General features: G+C 34.6%; 7 protein-coding genes across 13 annotated transcripts; 6 read left to right on the top strand and 1 right to left on the bottom strand.

The window, feature by feature from the left end:
* Positions 1-171: 171 nt before the first annotated feature.
* Positions 172-2,124, top strand: LOC106654449 (DNA primase small subunit). Its single transcript, XM_014374337.2, has 7 exons — positions 172-401; positions 470-620; positions 693-868; positions 973-1,168; positions 1,245-1,455; positions 1,525-1,918; positions 1,991-2,124. The coding sequence occupies exons 1-7, from the start codon at positions 308-310 to the stop codon at positions 2,008-2,010; spliced, it is 1,242 nt and encodes a 413-aa protein (XP_014229823.1). The 5' UTR covers positions 172-307; the 3' UTR covers positions 2,011-2,124.
* A 68-nt stretch (positions 2,125-2,192) lies between these two features.
* Positions 2,193-3,692, bottom strand: LOC106654453 (epimerase family protein SDR39U1). Its single transcript, XM_014374347.2, has 5 exons — positions 3,490-3,692; positions 3,237-3,343; positions 2,892-3,162; positions 2,567-2,832; positions 2,193-2,499 (listed from the first exon to the last, which is right to left on the bottom strand). Exons 1-5 carry the CDS (start codon positions 3,512-3,514, stop codon positions 2,257-2,259), a joined length of 912 nt encoding a protein of 303 aa, XP_014229833.1. The 5' UTR covers positions 3,515-3,692; the 3' UTR covers positions 2,193-2,256.
* Positions 3,693-4,358: 666 nt separating this feature from the next.
* Positions 4,359-7,550, top strand: LOC106654452. Its single transcript, XM_014374346.2, has 3 exons — positions 4,359-5,200; positions 6,316-6,638; positions 6,712-7,550. The coding sequence occupies exons 1-3, from the start codon at positions 5,197-5,199 to the stop codon at positions 7,381-7,383; spliced, it is 999 nt and encodes a 332-aa protein (XP_014229832.1). The 5' UTR covers positions 4,359-5,196; the 3' UTR covers positions 7,384-7,550.
* Positions 7,551-8,657: 1,107 nt separating this feature from the next.
* LOC106654359 (ankyrin-3-like) lies at positions 8,658-11,649 on the top strand. Its single transcript, XM_014374177.2, has 3 exons — positions 8,658-8,816; positions 8,894-11,544; positions 11,628-11,649. The coding sequence occupies exons 1-3, from the start codon at positions 8,802-8,804 to the stop codon at positions 11,647-11,649; spliced, it is 2,688 nt and encodes an 895-aa protein (XP_014229663.1). The 5' UTR covers positions 8,658-8,801.
* Positions 11,650-11,969: 320 nt separating this feature from the next.
* Positions 11,970-17,661, top strand: LOC106654450 (endophilin-B1). Of its 7 annotated transcripts, none has more exons than XM_014374338.2 (9): positions 11,970-12,355; positions 12,519-12,660; positions 12,777-12,905; positions 12,991-13,153; positions 13,231-13,294; positions 13,385-13,420; positions 13,694-13,884; positions 15,874-16,015; positions 17,121-17,661. In XM_014374338.2, exons 1-9 carry the CDS (start codon positions 12,287-12,289, stop codon positions 17,229-17,231), a joined length of 1,047 nt encoding a protein of 348 aa, XP_014229824.1. In that variant the 5' UTR covers positions 11,970-12,286; the 3' UTR covers positions 17,232-17,661. The 7 variants fall into 7 exon arrangements, with proteins under 7 accessions (XP_014229824.1, XP_014229828.1, XP_014229829.1 ...); XM_014374342.2 differs by lacking the exon at positions 17,121-17,661 and adding an exon at positions 13,985-14,008 and having other exon boundaries at positions 15,874-15,942; XM_014374343.2 differs by lacking the exons at positions 15,874-16,015; positions 17,121-17,661 and adding exons at positions 13,985-14,008; positions 14,464-14,536.
* A 134-nt stretch (positions 17,662-17,795) lies between these two features.
* Positions 17,796-21,452, top strand: LOC106654407 (ataxin-7-like protein 3). The gene is made up of 2 exons (XM_014374254.2): positions 17,796-19,871; positions 20,489-21,452. The coding sequence occupies exons 1-2, from the start codon at positions 19,664-19,666 to the stop codon at positions 21,304-21,306; spliced, it is 1,026 nt and encodes a 341-aa protein (XP_014229740.1). The 5' UTR covers positions 17,796-19,663; the 3' UTR covers positions 21,307-21,452.
* A 1,201-nt stretch (positions 21,453-22,653) lies between these two features.
* On the top strand, positions 22,654-24,786 carry LOC106654411 (uncharacterized protein C15orf41 homolog). The gene is made up of 6 exons (XM_014374259.2): positions 22,654-23,016; positions 23,096-23,200; positions 23,291-23,418; positions 23,480-23,559; positions 23,660-23,709; positions 23,793-24,786. Exons 1-6 carry the CDS (start codon positions 22,919-22,921, stop codon positions 24,163-24,165), a joined length of 834 nt encoding a protein of 277 aa, XP_014229745.1. The 5' UTR covers positions 22,654-22,918; the 3' UTR covers positions 24,166-24,786.
* The last annotated feature ends 103 nt before the right edge of the window (positions 24,787-24,889 follow it).

Here is a 24,889-nt window from a genome sequence, read left to right as displayed (position 1 = left end):
CAGCTAAGGCATCGCAAATTATTATGCGATCTGGGTTCGTTTACAGTTCCTGCTTGCATCTTGCATGATTGTCATGAATCGCTCAGATTGATTCACTTACTACTCGTAAAACTTATGCGCATACGCATCATACCAGTTGTTATTGTGTGTCGTTTCCCGCCAATTTTATTGTGTTCTGTCTACAGAGTACAGATCACATCACACGCATTTTTTACGTTCTTTGCTTGATTAGTTGAATGCACCAATATTATTGAGTAATTTAAACTCGTCAAGTATCTAAAGCATAGAATAATTACAAATTTTGGCAATGGACGAATCTACATTATCAGATTTACTGCCACTTTATTATACCAGATTATTTCCTTACGTTGACTATTATAGGTGGCTGAGCTACGGCGAAGGTACGAAAACTTTTGTTAATGTGTCTTTAAATTATTATTACTTCACTGACAAAATTACGTACTTGCAGTCAACACTTTTTCCCGTCGAGAGTTTTCATTCACGCTTCAAGATGACATATACATACGTTATCAATCATTCAATAATATTGAAAGTCTGAAAAATGAAGTCAAAAGACTGTGCCCTTACAAAATTGATATTGGAGCTGTTTATAATGTTGCGTGAGTAATTGGCAATTGAAATGAATTTTTGAGACCTTGACGTTTTATTGGCATGTTTTGTATTCATTATAGACCATCAAACAAAAGAAGAGAAGCCAAATTTGAACCTATTCAGAGAGAATTTGTTATTGATATTGATATGACAGATTATGATGATGTCAGAACTTGTTGTACTGGAGCTGACGTTTGTAACAAATGTTGGAAGTACATGTCATTGGCTCTTAAGATATTAGATGCAGCTTTGAGAGGTATATCCAATACACATACAAAGAATTTAATTAATTTTTTATTATAGTAAAAACTATTCAATATTACCAGAAAACAAAAAATAAATAGTTCTCTGTGGTTTTAGATGATTTTGGCTTTGAACATATTTTGTGGGTATTTTCTGGAAGAAGAGGTATCCATTGTTGGGTATGCGATAAACAAGCTCGTTTTCTGACTCCAAATACAAGAAAAGCTGTAGCCAGTTATTTACAATTGGTGACAGGAGGAGAGTTTCAAAAGAAAAAGGTCAAGATTGTCAAAAAAATGCACCATTCTGTAAAGTATGCTTGTTTGATAATAAAATTGAACATAAGTATAGTTCAATTGATACTAAAGTATAAATTCAATTAATTGCAGAAGAGCTGTTGATATTATTGAATCTGTATTTACCAAGATGTGTGTTGAAGAACAAGGTATGTTAGATTCGGAGGAAAGAGTGACAAAATTTTTGGGTATTATTGGAGAAGAAGATATGCGAGCTGAAGCAAAAGCTGTTCTTGACAAACATTCAACTGGTGTCAAAAAGTGGGAAGCCTTTGTTAACTTTTTCAAACAAGAAATGCAATCTGTGAGTTAAAATTGGTTTCTAGTACACTGGCATCTGGACTCTGTTTAATAATTTATACTTTAAATGCAGGGAAATAAAAAATGGCGCAGGACACCATTCTTGATTCAAGAAATAATGCTTCAATATGCATATCCAAGATTAGATATTAATGTATCAAAAGGAATGAACCACTTGCTTAAATCACCTTTTTGCGTGCATCCCAAAACTGGCAAAGTTTGTATACCTATCAATCCAAAAGTAGTAGATCAATTTGATCCCAAAAGTGTTCCAACTATAACAACACTTATTGATGAAGTCAATGCTTTTGATGCCAAAGAACTGAAAGAGCAAGGAGAATCTATTGATAATGTTAAAAGAATAAAAGATTACAAAAAGACAAGTCTGAATAAACCATTCCATGCATTCCAAGAATTTTTGAGAGGAATTGAAAATTCTCAAATGGGTGAGAGAATAAAAAAGAGTGGTGAGTTAATATTTTTTTTTTTTATGATGAACTGAATCAAACAACTAATTAAAAACTGTTTTGTCATTTTAGATGTGACCATGGAGTTTTAGATGTAAATATTTCCAGTGTACATATAATTAAGACCCACCTGATGGTATTGTAAATGCTACAAACAGTTAATTTTACGTTTTTTAAAAATAGTGATAGAATTAACAAAAATTTCTCACATTTATTATTTTTACTCAAATTCATAAATATTTACAATTTTTATAATGATTAAAAACGTAATACTTATTCAATTTATTTATAAAATAAATTGATTTTTTCACAGTAAATTTATTTGCTTTGTGTATTAATTAGTATGGCTCTGAGCTGTAAAATAATACTCCAAACTGCTTACAAGCTTCTTCTATTGTAGGATATTCATATTTGAAACCTGATTCCAGAACTCTCTTTGGTAAAACTTTTTGACCTTCAAGCATTACCTTTGCCCTTTCTTCATTCAAGAGCATCTTTAAGAAAAATCCTGGTATTGGGAAAAAGGCTGGTCTTGTGAGAGCTGATGCAAAAGCTTTTGTGAATTTGGCATTTGTGACAAGCTGCAAAAATTAAATATTATGAATTTATTTTCATGTACTTGGAATTAAGGCTATTGATGTTTCTTACTTCAGGAGCAACACCATTATAAACTCCTGATGCGTTATCATTTTTTAAAATGTGAATAAAAATATTGACTAGATCTTTTATGTGAATCCAAGGCATGTATTGATCTCCACTTCCAAGAGGACCACCCACTCCTAGGAAAAATGGTAGAAAAGTTTGTTTGATCATACCCCCAGTTCTTCCTAGAACAACTCCTGATCTTACTATAGCCCTTCTGGTACTACATCCATCTGGTAGTTCTGAAGCTTTTTCCCAATCATGAGTGAGTTCTGAAGAAATATTTCAATTCAAGTTTATTTCTGCAGACCCAATTTTTTTCCTTACTCACCTGAAAGAAAATCATATTTTTCACACTTGTCATATTCAGAATACTCTTTTCCATCGGGTGGATAGTAAGCCACTCCAGATATGCTGATGAATGTTTTGACATCTGAATTCGTAATGGCTTTCACCAATTGATCGTTAGTTTTAACTCTGCTGTTATAAACATTTTGTTTGAAACCAGGAGTCCACCTCTGGGTGAAGTCTAAAATATTCTGACCAGCGACATTTATCACGGCAGTGGTATCGTTAGGCAGTCCGTTAGTTTCCAAATGTTGCTGTAGAAATCAAAATTTTTTTCTCTCAACGACTGATTGCAAAAAAGCACGCAATAACATGACTCGATATTTACCCAGGATATTCTGTTGGGTCCTGGCATACGCGAGATAATCGTCGTTCTGACGTTCAAACTGTGCAGAGCCGTCGCGATGCAGGATCCAACGTAACCGGTTCCACCGCCTGCAAAATGCAAATAGTGCGCACGTTATAACCTTTGTTTTGACACATTTCTTGCATAATAACGAGAAAATTGCTAATATCGGCGAGCAAAAATTACGAACTCATAATTCATGTAAACAACGAGCTTTAAAAGTTCAACGACTCACCGATGACGACGTGCTTCAGTGACATTTCTCAAGTTGCAGCGAGTTATCGGTTATCGTAGCGCAAAACTTGAAACGAGAAAAATTGCGCTACTATGTTTTCTGTTGTGTAGTTTGTAGCCCGTACATTTCGCATGTGTGTGTTTATATATAGTAGCAGCCGACGCGAAATTCGCCGCACGAGTAGGAGTGCGCGAGCGCGAGCGAATCGTGTGTGTGCATTTAACATTTTGCGAAGAGAGATGCACGAGCACGATCGTCGCGCGAGAAAGGGGAAGGGGCCACTGAGCTCGACCCGTGGCGCGCGTTCACAGCTCGGACACACAAGGAGCGCTCGCCTATATAGGCAGGGATTTAATAAGTATTAGTTGAGGCCGCCGGGTTAATTCGCGAGCGGCCGCTGCTGCATTTTGGCTACAAAATGCCTCCCTACCCTTGAAAATTATTTATATCAATGACCTTCGTTGTAGGGGTGGGCAGTAGTCCTTTTTACCAAAATTTCGTCCTTGCACTGCGCTAATAAATGCCCCCTTATACCGCTCCTAAATTCTTGTTCAGTGACATAGAATCACGGCATGTGCGTGATGTGCATACAGAACAGCGAGCCAGGCTCTGTGCCGGTAGCGAAGGAGGGGAAGCGCAGCGCTCGTTATTTGTTTTTCATTCGTATTTATTTTTTATACTGCGTAACGTTTGTGTGTGTGTGTGTGACAAAACACTATCCATGCAGGCGCCTGCCTCTGCCGTCGTGCCACCAACAGGCAAAGCGACTCTTTCTTTGCGCCACAGGCCACCCGCCACAGGCTCTCGAGTCTCGAGCCTCTTTTGCCGCACGACAACGCAAACGACGATCTCCGCCGGCATGTGTGAGTGCGGCGCAGCGCATTGTAGTAGAATATAAGTGCAAGCCATGGCATCTATTCGTTTAGGCATTGCTTCATAGGCTGCTGTTGGCTGCGGAATGTCACATAACGTTTCTGGAAAATAATATAAACTCGTACTCGAGGTTTTGCGTTGACATTTTGACACTTTTACAGCGATCTGCGCCATTAAAAAAATCCCATGTAAAGTAATTCTAAACACATGTGTGCGAGTGTGCCATATACGAGGAACTATAAAATAAAAAGTTAACTTTTCGTCGAATTAATGTCACGATATCGTCGATACACTCAAGAGTGGAGTACATTGTAACAATAACGACGAATCGTTTTATATTTTATATATAGTTGCTATTTGCCGGCGAACTTCGCACTCCACACCGCATCGTTTAGAGTCAATCGACTGTTTGTTTCGTTACTATATCATGCCATACATGCAGCAACAGCGGCTACGGTCGCAGCGCAGCAGCAGTCTTACATCGTATGTCAAACAGGCAGCTGTAAATCGTTAATCTCTATCAACGTAGAACTCTAACTCGAAGTCTTCGTAGTCGTCGTCGTCGTTGCAACACATAACATTCGAAAAGCTCTCGAGTATCGGCGCGCTCCACCACCGACGACGTGCACGGAGCAGAGTGTCTTCGCCTGAATCGTGTGCAGTTGTCGCGCAGTTTCGCACTGTATTACCACCTGTGCGCACACGATCGCGGATATCATCTTCCAATGGAGCTGTCGCCGCGTGAGATGGACAGTTGAATTTTCTCGAAGACTCACAATTGGCAAATCCTTCGCTGTCGTCATCGCTGCTCTTTCATAAATCATCGATCGAAAAATGGGTAATTATGAAATCTCGCCGTACCGTTGAGTGTTGTTCCGGCGTGAAAAACGCGTGTTCGTGCAGTACGAGCGTGTATCGTTTGTTTTTACTTCGCGTAAGCAAATTGCCTCTCGCATGGCTACCTGTTGCTGACTGCACCTAACAGCATATGATACGCGTTATGCTGCTTTATTACGCCCAACTTATGTAGCGTCGAAGTTTATCTCCATGCGTTTTACATATATTTAGCGTGCATCATGTAATAATATAATGTAGGATAAGGTTGCGGCGGCGCGAGTCGAGACGTTACACGCGAGGAATGCGGTTTTCCCGTTTCTCAACGCGTACGTGTGGTGCACTGTGCGATGTTCCCATATCGATTTCCTATAAATCTCTCTGTCTCTGCAGGTGCATCCGAGGGATGATGTTAAACGACGACCACCACAAGCTGGTGCGCGCTTTTAATGACAATTTAAAAATAACATCTCAAGGCTCCGTATAAACGAGCGAACGAAGGTGTAGTTACTACCGTACGCGCTCGGTTAGATAGACGATGTGTACGACGCGATATTTACCCTGCCGGGAAACCGTCGTTAAAGTCAATCCAACGAGAGAGAGATTCGCGCGACGTTATACAATAAGGAGCGCATTGTATTATGCGCGTTTCCTTATCTCTAATTAGCCTATTATGATGAATTGACTGCATTAGAGACGCTATAAGCATTACATACAGTCAATAAATAATAAAGGTCTCTGTGTATATCGTGCACAACGCGCAACAAAATAGGCTCGACGATTTATCGTGTCTCCGTTCTTCAAAACGCCTTACCTACGCGTCTTCTGTTTGGATTATTATTTCATTTCAACTTTGTGCGAATGATAACTGATCTGTTTTTATCACGTTCGATAAACATCTTCAATTACGCGCAACTCGAAGCGCATTATATGTGCACGTCCGACTCTCTCGATATATGCATACACGCACCAAGAGGCACGCATTTTTCGATCGTATTCGCTATGATCGTGATTATTTGTCTCTGTGCGAAATTCAATACGTAAACATTCGTCGAGCACGCAGACCAATAGATTATCATTATTATTATTATTATTTATACATATAAATATCTTTTACAGGCTGTACGAGAAGCAAATTGAAAAATGCACCCGTCTCGCTACCACTACTATCTGCCCATTCCAGGCAAGAATGGATCGCCTGGAGGCGATACTTTTTCACGCATATCCACGACAAAGACGTGCCGATTTACAGGCAGAGCGAGGAATTCTTCCGCCTAATCGGCGAAGTCGGCTACTCGATCATGAAAAATCTCTACTTCGGCAGCATCAGCGACGAGCGCAATCTCGAGATACTGCTGCACAAATTCGACGTCTACTTCACTTTTTGCGGCAAAAGGAAACGACCAGACGAGACCCTCGACAATTATTTCAAGTCGCTCGAAGTAAGTTTTACGCCGTTGTATTTTAGAAATTTGATTTTTCATATTATAAATTTATTCGTATTTTATTTTCTAGTCTATCGCCGAGAAGACAGCAAACAGCAGAGCGAACGTTGATAAATATATCAAAGAAAAGTTGCTGCAAGACATGAAGCACGGAAAAATCTTTGAACAGTTTTTGAAAATCGTGCCTATTTTTTCAAAAGTAAGCAACTATGAAACGTTGACTTCGACTGAATTGAAGTTCATTTGGTACGAATGTGAATATCACGAAGATATTCGTAAAAGTTGCCAATTGATAGAAAAATTAGAACCAGTTAAAGAAGTATCAATATATCAGAAAGAAATTCAACCTATGAGAAAAAAAAATATATGTTTTAAATGTGGTCATGATCATAGTGGTAGAAGATGCCCAGCATGGGGACAAAGATGTTGGAAATGTGGAGATTTAAATCATTTTTTGAGATGCTGTCCAAAAACATTCATTAGAGATTGTGTGAATTGTGGAAGAAATCATATTCAATTTAAATGTCCTGCTTATGCCAAAGAATGTTCAAGGTGTAAGAAGAATAATCATTTTGCATGGCAGTGCCTTGGTGATGTTATTAATTGTTGTGATTATTGTGGCCAAAGCCATCTTAGTGGTCGCAATAACTGTCCTGCTGCAAAAAATATTTGTAATAAATGTCAAAAAATAGGGCATTTTACTAGCAAATGTCGCTCAAGAAGAAATAGTTTAAGAAAATAAGTGAATAAAGCATGATGTTCCTAATCATTTGATCCACAAGAGTATTAATACAAACTAAAGATTAAGTATTAATACTGAATTTTTTTTTATTGTGTTTTGAAAATTTTCATTATTTAAAGTAATGAATTAGCATATCATCTTATTTGAAGAAATAATTTAATTTTTAACTTTGGAGACCTTCATTACTCTAATGATAATATATTTATAAAATATATTTTCATTATAAATTTTATTATGTAATGCATCATCAATCAAAAAAGAGTAATTGAGAGATTTTTGATGAAACATGAAAATTATTTTTTGCTTTTAAGTTAAATTTTTAATAACTCAATAGATTTTAATATAAATAATAAAAAATGTTGAATTAAGTTACCTTAATTTTAATGCTATGTATGATACTATATGATCATAAACAATCTGCTTAATGTTGTAATCAAATAATAGATTCTCAAGAATTTTTTTATAGTTTTGTTGTAGTAAATGTTATTTTTTGTACTAAATGTATTTATTAGGCTTTATCTGACTATATAACTTGCTTTTTATTGTTTACATGATCATATCAATAAGATATGACAATGAACTACAACTAGATATGTTATGTCTCCAAAATGTTTATCATTAATGTTCCTATTGAAACATGTTACAGAATTACTGCTGTTGGCTTTGTCAATTTGGCCCATGTTTTGGCAAAATACATTAAATGTGATCATTATAATCAAAATTTCATTTTCATATATCATAATAAAAACCCTGTAAAAATCAAGTATTAAAAGTGTGAAATGCAGCTGCAGTGTCCTTATGTTAGCCACTGCCATTTTATGCAGCTCACAAATCGGGGTAAAAGAGATTTTTGTAAAGAAAAAAAAATAGTGAATACTCTAATTTAATGAATTAGAGTTATCTTTATGTTTTTCTTTCAATAAGATACAATATCTTCTTCCTCTGAAATGAAAGTATAAATAAATTAATTTAGCATCAAGTTTGAATTTGGTTTTTTTTATTCTTAAGAAATCACGCGAACTCATTTCTATGATCTAACTGATTTAAATAACAACCAATGCTTTCATGTTCATTTAATTGGCTAGTGTGATCATGTAACCTAGTAATCTCAGATGTAATTATAAATATTCATCCGAAAAGTTCTTTTCAATTAAAAATTATGACATTAGCACCTTGCTGGGAAGTGCCGAAGTTCATAATTAATTATCCTTGTTCAAAAATATCGCGCAACTGCAGCGCCAATTATGGGCCCCTGAACGTCTCGAACGCCCCCAACTTTCACAGTTCAGGAATCAGGACGTCCCACGTAATGGCGATGCATTGTGCTGTCAAATTTTCGATCATCATCGTTTAAGTTTACATTTTTCAATTTTCACTTTATAGTTCATGTATGGTCATCATCGCGCATAATCGCGTTGATGAAAGAGATTGTGGTTAATATTTTATTTTAATCATTATTCATAATTTCCACGGAGGCTCATAGTTTATTGTAACTATTCAAAATTTGTAGGTGGACACTAAAATCTATTTATCTATTCATAATACAATACACAATATGCATCCCGATCCGGTAATTCATGCTATAAAAGCTGGTGATCTAGAATACCTGAAAACAGTCATACAAAATGTAGGATTTAATTTTTCACCTACATGGGATGGAGGATATTCCTTACTCTGCACAGCTCTTTATAATCGTCAAGAGAAAGTGGCATCTTGGCTTATTAGGAATGGTTGTAAAATTCATCAAATTATGGGTAAATTTGATGACACTCCGTTGCATATAGCTGTGCAAATCGATGATGTTTCCTTGATTTTGAAGTTATTGCATCGAGGGGTTTCAATCACTGCTAAAAATAATCAGGGTCAAACTCCTTTACATATCAGCTGTTATAGAAAAAATTTTGAAGTAACGCAGTTACTATTACAATCTAATGCCTCTGCTGTAGATGTAATTGATGCTTACTTCAATACTCCGTTCCACATTGCTGTAGAAACCAATGCACATGATATAATTAAACTTTTATTAAAGTATGACATAAATGTAAATGCTCGTACTTTAAATGCCAAGTTTCTAGGTTTTACACCTTTGCACATTGCTGTAAAAAATCGAAACTACGCAGTAGTACAAACTTTATTGAATTATAATGTTGATATAGATGCAGAAATTTCGACTGAATATTTTAAAGGATTAGATGAAAGCAAAAATCAGAATATTTTGTTTAAAAGTTATACACCTCTACAATTAGCAATGGAATTGAACGATCAAAAAATGGCTGACTTGCTCAAAACTGCTCAAACGAAACGTGTTAGAGTGATAGAAATTTTTGATGAAACGTGTAATCCTTCAAAGATAATGAAACAAGAAGATATACATTTTGATTGTTGCAATCCTTTTCGATTAGTTCCATTAGATTCAAAGTCATTGTATAATCGTGTTGTTGATTTTGAAAATGAAAATTATGAAAATTATGAAAACTATGAAAATTATAGTAATCAAAGGTTGAATGAAGATATTTACCTAGTTGTTCAAAGAGAAGAAGAAAAACTTTTAAACATCTTGATTTCTTGTAATGTGGATATTAATATACAAAATTGTAATGGTCAAAGCCCTTTACATCTAGCAGTAAGTAATTCCAGCATGAAGATTGCCCAGATTTTGTTAAGAGCCGGTGCAAAAATTGATGAAATGGACAATTATGACAATACTCCCCTTAGTATTGCTATAAGAAATAAAAAGCTGAATATGGTGGAAATGCTCTTATCTTTTAATCCAGATATTCATAATGTTTTCAACAAAGCTGCTGTAAATTATGCAATTAAAAATTATGATCAAGACTTTTCATTCATTGTGGATTCACTTTTGAGATATGGTTTTACAGAAGTAGATTTAACAGACATAAACTATGATCACATCATTAATTTATCCTTTAAAAATGACTGCATGGAAATAGTTGAGTTGATAATTGAAAACATTATTGACTCTAAGTCAATAGATATTTACTGCTCAATAAACTTAGAAGTAAAATCAAGAATATTTAGATATTTAGTATCTCAGAAAAAGATAAATCAAATCAAATTTTTTTTAAACAATGGATATGACTTGGAAATTTTTAAACAATATATTCTTGAAAACAATGATACAGAAATGTCAAATTTATTACTTGAGAAAAAGGAAGAAAAGAATGATTTTCTTACAGAATTTTTAACCAGTGCCAAAAAAAGTAATTTAGATACGATTCAAAAGCTTCTCAATTATGGAGCGAATATCAACTGCATGGATGAATTTGGTACTACAGCATTACATTTTGCAGCTTGGAATAATGATTTTAATCTTGTTAGATATTTATTAGAAAATAATGCATCTACTGCAATAATACATCATAACAAAGTAAGAGTGAATCAAATTCATCCAAAAGATAATGAAAAAGAAGAAATTTATTGCAAGTATTTTACAAGTCAAATTTTTACCACGCCATTGCATATAGCTGTTTTAAATAAAAATGAATTAATATTTACTGAGCTTTTAGAAAATCATGCCGATGTTAATGCTCAAGATGGATATGGTAGAACTGCTCTGCATATTGCCTCTGCAATGATATCAACAAAGCAAAAAAAAATTATTGAAATTTTATTCAAATATGGAGCTGATATGAACATTGTAGACACCTTCAATAGATTACCATTCTATTATGTTCTTAATTATTCATGCATGTGCAATGTTGCTTTTCAAAATGAATATGAGCTATACAACGAGTGTGATTGTTATGAAGAATCAGATAATAAAGATGTCATAGCTCTTTACATTAAACATATTGCAGTCATGAGTCATTCAAGTCAAATCATAGATCAGCACTTGGGTTTATTAAATAGTGAAGAGTTGAATGAATTTTTCTTATCGTGCATGTGTGAAGTTTCAAGTATGAAAGCTGAGTTATATGGTAATATAACATATTTAGATTTTTTGACTAGAAAATCAAATGCCTTAGCTGCTTGTGTTGGCAAAGCAGAAGTGTCTGAAATTTTTGAATCAATTGAAATTGAGAAAGAATTTCCTTTATACTTTGAATTATTAAAAGAACGTTATGCCTTAGCAAAAACTAGAAAAAATTTGCTAGATTCTGCTGCTCATTCATTAATTAATTTAACAAAATTTAATTTACCGTTTGTTGTTACTCATAAAATAATGAAATATTTTCAACTTAATGATTTGAAAAATTTAACTGATGCAAGTGTAATTACAATAGATTAGCTAATAGATATAGTTAAGTATAGTGATTGATTATAGTCATAGTAACTTTGTTATTGAAAATTGTATGAAAACGTGTGATTTCTATTTTCCGAAGCATTTACATGACAGATGCGATTAGGCGTTTTTTTACTCAATAAATATTGTTATAAATTGACCAAACAAATCCAGTCTCTTTTATTTACTCGTAACGTCGGCTACCGCACCTTCTACAATTCGAAACTCGCGGTTCTCCCAAGCCTGAAAAAGACAATTAGGTATCCTATTCAAGATAACGATTTATTCGTCGTAGTCTTGAGTCGTGGCGCTAGGGTGAATCAAAGATCGATATAAACAAGTGGGAGGAGGAGGGCAAAAAAAGGAGCACACAGCACGGCGCATAACTGTGTATACACGAATGCTATATATATGCTTACACATTCAATACTGCGCCTGACATTGCATTCTCTTGTATATATAACATACATCTATCTATAGGTATACAGAGAATGTGTATACGTATTACTACACTAGGCTACTAGGGGCCAAGGGGTAAATGCAGGCAGTACTGCGGCTGCGAGAGGTGTCGACTGATGGGTGCTGTGCTCTCGTTGGACTTTTAAGCTTAAAGAAGAATAATTTATTGATCGTCTCGAAGACGTCGGCCCAAACGACAACATGAACATGGATTTCAACATGAAGAAGCTCGTGAAAGACGCGGGCGCGGCCCTCAGTCGTGTTGTCCAGGTAATGTTAATGATGGAAACGTGTGGGTGTCCAGTTTATATTTTCGATACAATTCTCAATGCTACGTTTTTTACTTTGGTCTCAAACTGAGGCTAATTTATTCAAATGATCCTCTTATCGATGATTATGTTTCATTTTTTTACATCGTATATTTTGAATGTAGATGACTGAGGAGACTTTGGGTACATCAGAGAAGACAGAGCTGGATGCCCATTTTGAACACTTGGCAGAAAGGGCTAATGCCACAAAGACCTGGACCGAGAAAATACTCAGGAATATGGAAGCAATGTTGACACCTAATCCTGGTTAGTGGTTTCTCACTTGACTCACTTATTTCAAATTTGATTATTTACTTTTTGGTGCAGTGAAGTGAATCAAATTTTACTATAATCATTGATATTAATACTATTCATACTTGTAGGAAATAGAATCGAAGATTTCTTTTTTGAAAAGATCGATAAGAAAAAACCAAATAGGCTTAGCAATTTGGAATACGTTGGTATAGACATGATAGAGGCTGGCAATGATTTTGGCCCTGGAACAGCTTACGGTGAGCAAAAATTATTTAAATGTTTATGTACGGAATTGGAATGATGATTTTAACTGACTATGATTTAATTTTTAATCCTGTGCAGGGAGTGCATTAATTAAAGTTGGTCATTGTCAGCAAAAGCTAGGACAAGTGGAAAGAGACTTTATTGGAACTTCAGCTAATTGTTACATACAACCTTTGAGAAAGTTCTTGGAGGGAGAAATGAAAACCATAAGTAAAGAAATGGCCATTTTAGAAAGTAAAAGGTAATATAAAAATGTCAAATCTCATGCAAAATTAAGTTTTAAATAATTCATACATTTAAATATATTATTTTTAATAGGTTGGATTTAGATTCTTGCAAGAGACGAGTCAGAAAAGCTAGGTCTATGTTGGGACAACAGAATGTAAGTTCCTTTTATTGTAAATAATTTTTAATAATTATTGTGCAAATGACTATTTAATATTCAATGTCTTGTAATTGCTGCAATAAATAGGAAAGTGGTTTATCTCCTGAAGCATTGCTTGATCAGGTATCAATGAACTGATCTGTTTGAAAATAATTAATTTTTATTAGTATTGATTACCTTATTTTATTATTGAGTTGATGATAAGTTCATCCAGAGTATTAGTTTTTATTTCATTATTATAGATAAGTTTTTAATTTGTAGCCGTATATTATATTTACATTTATTTAATTATCAGTGTGATGGAATTATAAATAGCTTACAAATTGTAGATGTATTATAAAAATAATGTTATAGTAATAAAATTATTGTATACTTATGCTCATTTTTTATACTTAGGCTGAAAGGGAATTGAGGGTGGCTCAGTCGGAATTTGACAGGCAAGCAGAAATTACAAAATTGTTACTAGAAGGAGTCTCAAGTTCACAAGCTGGTCACCTACGATGCCTGCATGAGTTTGTGGAAGCTCAAACTCGTCACTATGCACAGTGTCATGCTACTATGCAAGAACTGCAAAGGGAATTAGCAGGGTAAATACTTAAAATATTATTTTTATGCTAGTATTAACTTGATAATCATCGAAAATCCCGCACAACTCTATTTTTGTATCTGCAATATTTTTTAATGCAGCTACCCTACTCTTGAGTGATCCGAGTGAGTAATGTTTAACATAGATTGTAAGTGGCGTATATTTACGCTGTTGGTAATTAGATATTGCTTGAATCATTACTCATTCGTGAATTTTATATAAGTTTGCTTAAGTAATTTTGAGAATTGCTATGAAACATATGTCTACATTATACATTAATAATTTGATGTGTATCTAACTAGCTTAGCTATTAAAATTTTTATTTAATGGCATGGTGGAATATTGAATAATTTTTCTGTAAAATTAAACCATATCTCAAGAAATTTTATCGATTGAAAATTTATTCATGTTTTTGCATGCTTGCAGTAAGAATATTAAATGAAATATGAATTGGTCTAAAGTCTCCAAATCTGCTTTGCTTTCTTAGCTTTGCCTTCTCCTGTTTATTGATTACTGCTGTTAAGTTGAATCTAAATTTTTTGATAATATTCTATCTATGCTGGCATGCTTGGGGTTACAGAGCGCGACAACCGAGTCCTCTGCTCCGAGTCAACAGCGAGGAAGTGATCGAGATAAATCCCTCGCCTACACAATCCCAAAACTCGCCTACCCATCTTGCCGGAACAGCTTATGTCACTGCTACATTTGATACAGACATGTCTAAAATATAGTCACTCACATTTAATTAACTTCTGTTCTCACACGTACACTTTGATCCTTAATACTTTCAATTTTAATTCATTCTATTTACAACAACTATATTTTCCTTGCAAATTTTTTATTCGTTCCAATAGACCAATGAAAGAGATTTTGAGTTCATCTTTAAAATAATAATCTTTCAACGATTTTCTGAGATTTCTTTGGAATATTTTTTCAAAATACTGTCTCTATCATATATTTATCTGTCTCAAGTTTAAAAACTGGCATCTTGTGGATTATTAGAAAAATATTTGGTAGACATCAGAAATCTCGTTGAAGATTTTTTATTTTTGTCCCAACTCTGATATTCCTGAAATCGTTATTTGTTAAAAATAATTAAAATTTTTCGGAAATGCTAAAACTTTAAACATACCCCTCTCATTTTATAAATTGTCTCCTTTTGATTCATCTTAAATATAATGAAATTCATGAACTACAAAAAAAAATAATTTTAATTCTTTAAAATTATCCCTTGGTAATATAACTCATAACAGTTTAATCAAATCAAAAAAAATAATTGAGCTATAAAAGGCAATAATAGATAAGGCAGATTCCTGTGCTAGTCAATATAAAAATATTTACATGTTCCTTGTATCCTGTATCTTGATGTTGTTTTATGACACTGTTATCTATTTATAAAATGTCAAGTACGCAGTCTAATGAAAATGTAAATTGATTGTTTAACATAATAAAATTATTTTAGTGTCAGTTAATTTTTGTTTCTAATCATTGTTCAGTGTATGGAATAATTTTCACTTCGTTTTCACTTCATTCATAGTATTACATAAATAATGCATCAAAAATATTAACTTAAGTGTTGTAGTACCTAGTAAATTATTCACTCTTTGTTTTTTCATGTTTATGCATGTGTATCATTATTATCATTAATCAAATTTTCCTATAAGTGTGTTTCATTATTGGTTTGCAATTACAATCTCAACAAAATTATTAAGGGTAATATTTTCTCATCTAGTTCAAGAACAATCGTTTCTATTTTCTTTTTTTTTAAATAGAGTAGGAAGCGGTTTTTTTGTGAATTTATATGATGGTGGAGGATTTTATTATTTCATAATATAAATATTATTTATGTATAAATTAAATTAAAATATTCAAAGGCTTAAATCAAAATGATAAAGTACACCAAATTAGTATAAAAATTCACAATGCGATTCATCAAAAATTATTGCACTACCTAGTGTTTTCATTCCTTTTGAAACTTTGTCCTACCCAGTTTGCCAGGCGGTTTTCATCCATCTACTGCTCCAACAAATAGTAGTGCTGAACCTGTAGTAGAAAATGGACAAGAAAGAGCACGTGTTATCTGCGATTACACTGCACGAGATGAAGAAGAACTTAGTGTAAATCAAGATGAGGTAACTAAGTTTGTCATTTGAGGACGCATGCAACATCCTGATCCTGATTAGATGTACAACATCACATTTAGACATTTTAATTACACTCTTGTTTAAAAAACAGGTGTTAATTATCATTTAGTTAATACTTTTTTTACATAACAGCATTTATTTATATTACATTTGTAGCGACTCATGAAATATTATTTATTTTGTAAATTTTCTATTTCTACTCATTTTTAATACATATATTTTTAAATATATTATCATTGTATACTTTTTCATCATGTAGTTTGCAGAAAAAATAACATTATTGAAAATATTGAATATGTTTATAAATCAAGAGAATATTTTTTCATTTATACTGATGGATTGTGTTTTTTGTGAGGTTTTTGTATAAGCTAAAACAAAAATGGCAATAGTTGGAAAGTAGATATTTGTGACATTGCAATCATAAAAAAGATAATTTTTCTATGATAAATTGAATTTCTTCGGAAATGAACGGTGAACGAATTTAAACAATATAAAAATGATAGTAATGTCATAATACTTGAATAATATAGTTTTTATTTGAAAGTAAGATTTATCTATTTGTTGAATATTAATCTATCATCACAGATCTAATTATTGTTTACGAGATTAAAATTTTATTGTGTAATTAGAGCATAATAATTATAAATTCATGCAAATATTTTTATAACTATTCCATTGGATTCACTACATACATTGAGATTTTCAATTCTCATCATTAGTGCAATTGTTAAGTGGTGTTATCATATTAACATACTCATAAAAAAATAATATTATATCAAATTCCATTATATATTCTCTTGGAAGAAAGTTTTCAATTTATTGATTAATTATGTGTAATAAAAAATTATTATAATTTTAATTAGTTCGTAAATTACCTGTATGGTTAAACTGAAATTGTGGGTTTAAATTTTTTTTGTATCATTGAATTTCGATTGTGGATGTATTTTTTTATTGTTGTAAATAGATAATATAATTTTTTTTCAAATAATGTAACAATAAATATAGACTATTATTTTTTAGCATGATGCATATTTTTTGCTTTTCCTTTCTAACGCATAATATTCAATTTGTCCAATATTGACACATTTTTTAGGTCATAATTGTTAGAGAAATTCCTGGAGATGAAGATTATATGCTTGGTTTTCGGGGCAAACAACTTGGAAGAATACCTAAGGTTTATTTAGAAATCCTCTCATATCAATAAAATTGTGGTTCAAAATGGCTTGAGCTACACTTAAATACTTAGCTGGACAAATAAATAATGAAATTTCAATATTTTCCAATAAGCTAATGAACTATATTGAAATAAAAATTACCAGTTCAATTAAAACAATGAATTTTAGAATGTGATAAATAAGAATTTATGAGTTATTAGCTATTTAATGCAACAATACACTGTACAGTATTATTCGTGCAATTGTAATAAACAATAATGCTTCGTAAGAATTGTCAAATTATATTACAATACATCTATAAAATATATAAATACTGCCTATTATGTTTAAAATGTATAAATTTAATGTGTTTTTGTAGATTCTAATATTTGTTGAAAGACCAAGAATATAGAAATGTATATTTATGTATGTAAAGCTTACAGATTATATAAATAAAACAAACTAGATTCATGTTGAAAATTTGTTAATTTTATTAACTAATATACATTTAAATATTGTAAAATTATTAGTAATTTAAATAATAATTAACTTCTTCCTAGAAACATCAATCATACAACATGTCCATCAGTTGTTTTTGTTTGTTAACAACGTGAATTTTTCTAAATATTTTCGCTGAATTGTATAAGTGCAAGTCAGTCAGTTCTCTAATTTATGGATTAAACTATTTCTTCTTCAGTAAATTCACCTGCCGTGCTTTTCTCGGTTCACGTAGGCCAAAAGTCGTCTTTCTTAGCCAAAAGGTTAACATATAGTTTTTTACAATTTCATGAATCGCAATCATTAACAATTCGACTTTTTTATTGACAAAAAAACCATTTCTTCAGTTATATGCATTGAAAAATAATTTAGTTTTAACAGAAAAACAAATCGAATATTTTTATTTATTCGCAGTTTAGGCTGGCACAATTTTTTTTTCATAACTCCAGGTATGAAAATAACATTCAACGTCCGGAAAATTCTACTTTTGAACCGCTGGTATAGTAAGATGTTAAACGTTGAAAATTCATATATTAGCTCTGGGAAAAACAGAAAATCTCATTCCAGAAAAGTCGATAACGTCGCGCGCCCGGGGTCTTTCTTTTTTTGTCTGGGAAAAAATAAAGCTCCAGAGTACGCATGGCGTTATCGATTTTTCGGGAAATGTGAAGTTTTGTTCTTGATTTGATTGAGATAATAATGGCCGATAATTATTCATTGCACGTCAATAATTGATTACTTCCTTTCGAAGATGTGATGTATGATCTCGGCTAGAATCGAACAATCGAAGATACACTCTTTCGAGCAATAAAATCATTAAAATCATAAAAAGTCTCAATTTTCACAATGCGTTAATGGAAAGTTTCAAAAGCAGCGCTTCATCCCCTCTTTTTCGTATTAAATCCCGGAGTCAAAGTGGCACTTGCTCTCGCAGCATCTCTGCGCGAACCACCTCACCGGCGAGCGAGCACGTACTGTGTCGTATATACTCGTACTCACACATGTACAATGCACTGGGGCAACCCGCACCAGTAGAAGAAAGTAATACGTTTATGCGCGCGCACACGATGATTCCACTCTCTCCCCGTTCTCCGCCCTCTTTCTCTCTCTACAGTCTACCGTGTTTATGCGGCGGCTGCAGCACAAGTAAAGCTGAAAGCAGCAGGCGCACTGCGCGAATATAAGAAAGAAGGCGGCGAATATAGCGAGGCCCCGTGTGCGCTGCGTCGCTCGAATGAACTACAGTCAGCCGTGTCAGGTACACACTTTTTTACGGTCGGCCAGTATCATGGTTGATGGCCTGCCTAGCAGTACACACTCTGCGGCGCTTCTCTCTCGGAACTGCTCCGAAAGTACTTATACTACTACTACTACTCATGCTACTGCACTACGGTTGTAGTCGAGCACGATTACGATCTCTGTGATCCCATCCATATATTCTTCGACTACCGTTGCTGCTGCTGCGGCTGCTGCTGCTGCTGCTGGTGTGCATGTGTTCCTCTCTTGTGTGCGTGGTGGTGCTGTGTGTTTATATGCCGTTCAGCCGAACTACATCGTGAGAAACTCTCTCTCTCTCTTTTTCGCTCGCGACAACGTGAGAAGTTGTGACTCGGTGTGGAGCTTTAATCTCTCTGCACGGCTTGCTGCCCATTGTTGTTCGTGTGTAGCAGTAGCAGCAGCAGCTGCAACGGCAGCATCATCATCATCGTCGTCGTGTCGCGCGCCCCGGCTTTACTCGCGCGAATGTCAAGGCATCGTCGACGGCGGAGCTGCTCCAGTGTCTGCTAAGCGCTGCTGCTGCTGCACACCACCGCAACAACGAGAGTCGCGGGCCCGCGGGAGGAGAATTTCGCCCACGGAGCAGCTCTCTGCTCTCGGGGTCAGAGCCCAGAAAGGAGAAAGACGACAGTGTGCTGCTGCTGCTGCTGCTGTGTGCCGCGGCACATAGCTGCATGCACCAAAACTGCTGCACGCGTGCGAAAACATGGAGAATTTGGGCCAATTGAACGACGAGCCGTACCTCGACAAACTCATCGACCTCAAGAGCCTGGACAGCGTGGCGTGCGAGAACTTCGAGGACCTCATGGCCGAAGTCACGATGGGCTTCGTGTTCGACATGCATCGCCAGCACAAGAGTGGACAGACGGAGTGCGAGGAAGGCATAGCAGACGAAGGTCCTTACACTGTCGTGGGTAAGTGTCATAACACACATCGGCTCAGCCACAGCCAACGAACGTACGTGCCCTCTCTGTGCTTTTTTGTTTGTTATTAATTCATCGTTCGTTTCTCCTGGCTTTTGTTCGCCCTTGCGACGACGACGCAAGTTTTGCGCTGCGAATCATTTCTAAGGCAGCGTGCGTGCGCGCGATGATTCTATATAGCAGCGACTCTTGACACTTCTCGCATCAAAATGTCACACACGGCCGCGTGCGTGCGTGTATATTAAAAATCTTCGCGTTCGCGAGTCGATGCTGTCTCTCGTCAACCGTTGCCCATGCATACACGGCTCGTGTCGGCTCGCTCGCTCGTTTTTGCGTCGAACCCTTGCATTTTTTGTCCGACCTGTGCGACGGAGACCTTGAAATATTTTTTCTTACAGAAATCTTGCTCTCGTTCTCTCGCATGAACTTGACTGATAAAGCCTCGAGCTCTCTTACTCTTGCGCGGTCACGCTGCCACTTTTACCGAAAGTTGGTACGGATTTGTGCGGCAGTTTCAAAAGCCGGTTTAAACGTTCGTCGAAAAAATTTTTCCACTTCAATAGTAATTAAAAATTTCCACATCCACTTGAATGTCAATATTATTGCAGACGTGCCTGGGCTGGACGTGTTCGGCCAGCCACTGACGAGAAAGTCGCCGGACTGCAGCTGTCCGAACTGCGACCGCACCGTGTCGGCGAGTCGCTTCGCCACGCATCTCGAGAAGTGCATGGGCATGGGCCGCAACAGCTCGCGCATCGCGTCGCGCCGCATCGCCAACAGCTCCAAGGATCTCTCCACCTACCAGGGCCTGGCTAGCGATGACGAGGACGACGCCGACTGGAACGCCAACACGGAGAAGCGCAACAAGCGTCGCAAGGAGCGCAACGGAGTCAAGAAGGTGAAGAAGACGAGCCGAGTGAGCACGCCGACGCTCAAGAACGGCGGTGGCAGCGGCGTTGGAGGTGGAGGTGCCGGAGGCAGCAGCACCGTCACCAAGTCCGGCAGCTCGAGTCGCGAGAACTCGCCGACGACCTTCGAGGCCATGTCCATCGAGGACAAGCGAAACCTGCTCAGCCAGATCTGCGGCGTCGTGTCCGAGCACACGAAGAAGCTCTGCACGAGGACGATGCGCTGCCCCCAGCACAGCGAGGACCAGAGACGCGAGATGCGAGCCAGCGTGGAGGCCAAGTACAGCAATGGGGGCGGCAGCGGCTCCTCCAAAGACCCCGGTATGCACGTGGACATCGACGGGTTCGAGGAGGCCGACAGCCGCCACATTCGCGAGAGCCTGACGCGCTGGGAGCAGGAGGGCTCGAATCACTCGAGCCCCGCGGACTCCGCGTCCACGACCTCCAGCAGCAGTCGCAAAACCAAGAAGGGCAAGCACAAGCAGCAGCGCGTCTCGCCCACGGGCATGCACGAATGATCTGCCGCTGCGAGCAGCTTCCTCTTTATTGTTACTGTAGCAGCGCGCGAGTCTTTTTCGAGTGGCCGTTGTCGAGAGAGCGATCGGCATTTTTTTATATACACCTGTAAATATTTACATTAAATTGGGGCTGCGCCCTCGGCTTTTTTTTTTCAAATAGCTCTAATGAAAATGAATGTTTTCGTGTACATATATATTATATATGGTATATATACCATCGAAAAATGAAATATATATAAACATATACATATATATATTGACTTCGACAAAGAAAAAAAAAACAAGTTTTTATTTTCTAAGTTACATTGAATGAAATTATATTTTTTATCAGTAACAGTTACTCGATGTACATAAAGTTGTATGTTTAAGTTTTTTCTTAGTTCGAGAGTAATTGTAAGATTTTGTATTATGATGTTCATTAGCTTCGATATACCTTTAAATAAAAATAGGCCAATACTGCCAGATGTTTGTAATGATTTTTTATATCGTGATTTCTATTAGTATTAGCCATAATAATTATCTGTAATGCGACCAGCAGCTATTTTACAGTTGTCCTATTTTTTTTTTTGCAAATTTAATTCGACACGAGTTGCTAGAAAAAATGATTCATAATAAGCATTTTGGATCATTTTAATTATGTGTGAAAATGATGATTCCTGCAAAATTATTAACTTTGCAGACAGTATAACGTCGTCGAAATTAAAAAATTAACTCTGTAAAAAAAAATATAATTACTCAAATAAAAATTATATTTTACATTAACACTTTATCATTATTACTTTAAAGAATATCCAAAAACCAATAAATCTTCCAACGTACTTTCTCTTATCTTAATGTTGCTCGTTGTACGCTCATTAGAGATAATATTACGATCAGAGATGTGGGATGGCTTTCATAAAATATCGGGTTAATTTGAAAATTAAAAAAACATTTCATGACGTGGCAAAGATATTTTCGAAGTAAAATGTATAAAATTTATATCAAACTAATAAACAAGCAATAAACGTGTTTTTTAAAAGAAAATAACAATGCCCAACCATTTTATTGCATAACAGTTTGATTGAGCAATAGAAAATTTTTATTCAATAATATTACTAAAATTATTCCGAGTCGTAGAAGAAACCGATTAAAATATAGGAATTACAAAAAAGTGATCGATCATCTTATCTGAGTCGGCAATTGGTACAGATGTAACATAAACAATCCACGATCAAATTTTCATCATAAATTCAATGCGTTTGAGTTTCGTGAAAAGATTCATCGTAGTATTATATTCGATTTCGTGGTGGCGCTGGACATCAACTCATGGATGTAAATAAATGCAGTCTGCGAAGTAACAGACAAAATTCTGTCATTCGCGCGAATTCGCACGTTGCGCAGCAAAAGCTATGTGTTTATATTGAGTTATTGACCAAATCGTGATTCTCGATGAAGGAATAAAAAAGAAGTTTACTAAAGCTCCGATGACAATTGTAAAAGCAGCTCTCCTACAAAGTTATTTGGTTAATGTTACGATAAAACATTGAAAATTGTGAAACTTTCCTGTAAATACAACTTTAATTTCTACGAACGGATTTTGTTTTGAATCAAGTTAATTTGTGTAAAATAAAATATGAAGCCAGACGTATATAACGATATTAGACTTAGCATAAAACTATTCAAAGGTCTCTCAAGACATTGTGGAAAAATGCTTCAGAGCACCTATCCAAGGTATTCATAGTTATTGAAAGGTTATATTGATGCAATAAGAACGACTCAAATTGTAATATAATTACCTTTTTTATTACAGCGTTGATAGAAATACTTTGTTGAGTATACTTCAGCAAGAGATTACTCAACGAATGAAAGTTAATCATTCAAAAGTTTTTGGAAAAGATAAATCTTACTATGGAGCGTATGTATAATTTCTATCAATTTCCTAGTTTCCCTCATAATTTAAATAAACTTTTGAAATGTAATATAATAATATATGAAACTTCTTAAGTTATTTAGAAGCTGTTCAAAAAGGAGAATCTGCTGGAATATTGTTGAGGATGGCAACCGCACTTGAAACTTGTCCTATGTTATTAGCTAAGCGTATTTTAAAATCTTGCTATGATCCAGAAGACAAAAGTAAGTTTTTTAGGATAAATCAACTTGTTTTTTAATTTATTTACATAATAATTTTTTTTAGTGAATAATAAGGACCTAAACAAACTAATGCATGATACAACTTTAATTGAAGATGCAACACTAGCATATGAAATTTATTTGGTAACGTAAATGTATTCACTTGAATTGTTTACATTTTATTTTTTTTATATTCTTAATCGAATTGCATTCCTCATGTATAAATTTTAATTTGATTTTCTAGTGTGTTCTTTTTGATGATCAAAATGGTCCAATATCAAACTCAATTAAAGAGTGAGTTTTAAAATATTTTAGAACATATTTATAATAATTTATAGAATTCAGGCACATGATTAAATATATCTAAAAATTTTTAGCTCTATTGGTAGAGAATATGAATTGAAATTAGAGCGACTTTTAGACAATCGTAAAATTCCATTTCATAATGAAGAATTCCTTAGAGCAAAAGGATATGACAAAACACCAGATTGTAAATTAATTTTACCAATTGCTGTAAATGGAAAAATTATAAATTGGATTGAATCCAAAGCTCAGTTTGGTAGTCCAACTGTTCATCAAAGATATCACAAGGAACAATACTCTAGTTATTGGAATAGATTTGGAACTGGATTAGTAATTTATTGGTTTGATTTCTCAGATGATATTATAGACACAGAAGAAAAAAGATACATTGTTATGAATAAATTTCCTGAACATATAGTTACTATGGATCCTAGTGCCATCAAGTGATAGTTAAACGGAGAAAAAATTGTACATAAATATTTTTAATCTCTTGTAATTAGTGCTTCCAATAGCAATGTAACGTCGTGATTGTCTCTTTTATAAACTTAAACTTAAATGTATGTAGCTTGTTATTTGCTCTACTTACTTGGACATAACAATTAAAAATTAATTTAAATCTTATTGTAATGGAAAGAAAATTACAAATTTGTTTTGAAACGGTGAAAATTTTGATTTAAAAACATCTTTATAACAACTTTGAAATAAAATATTTTTATTTTATCAATGTTTCAGAAAAGATGTTTGGCACAAATACTTAATGTACAATAATTTTTCTTTCATATTCATAATGTTATTTAGAAATGAGTAGGGTGAATACACTATTGAGAATATATATCTATATTCAATAATAAAAACAGAATTTTATAGTAAGAATCACTTTTTATTAGTAACATAATAAAAGTGTGCATTACAAATTTTTATGTTATGACATGTAAACATTTTTGAACCACAGTATGTTGAATATCGTGCAGCATAATTTTTAAATGTTAATAGTAAAAAATGTAATAATGTTATAAAAAGATATTCATGAATGTCATTAACAATAAACATCACATATTTTTAAAATTATCAGTGATAAACTTTATTCAGAGCTTATTATCATTAATATTCACAGTTTGTTCATCATAAATATTTACAGATATTAAATGATGTTCTTGTAATAATAAATTAG

This window comes from Trichogramma pretiosum, unplaced genomic scaffold, assembly GCF_000599845.2.
Source record: "Trichogramma pretiosum strain Unisexual culture from Peru unplaced genomic scaffold, Tpre_2.0 scaffold47, whole genome shotgun sequence".
Lineage (NCBI taxonomy): Eukaryota > Metazoa > Arthropoda > Insecta > Hymenoptera > Trichogrammatidae > Trichogramma > Trichogramma pretiosum.
Note: the sequence above shows the minus strand (reverse complement) of the source record. Positions and strands in the feature narration are given on the sequence as shown.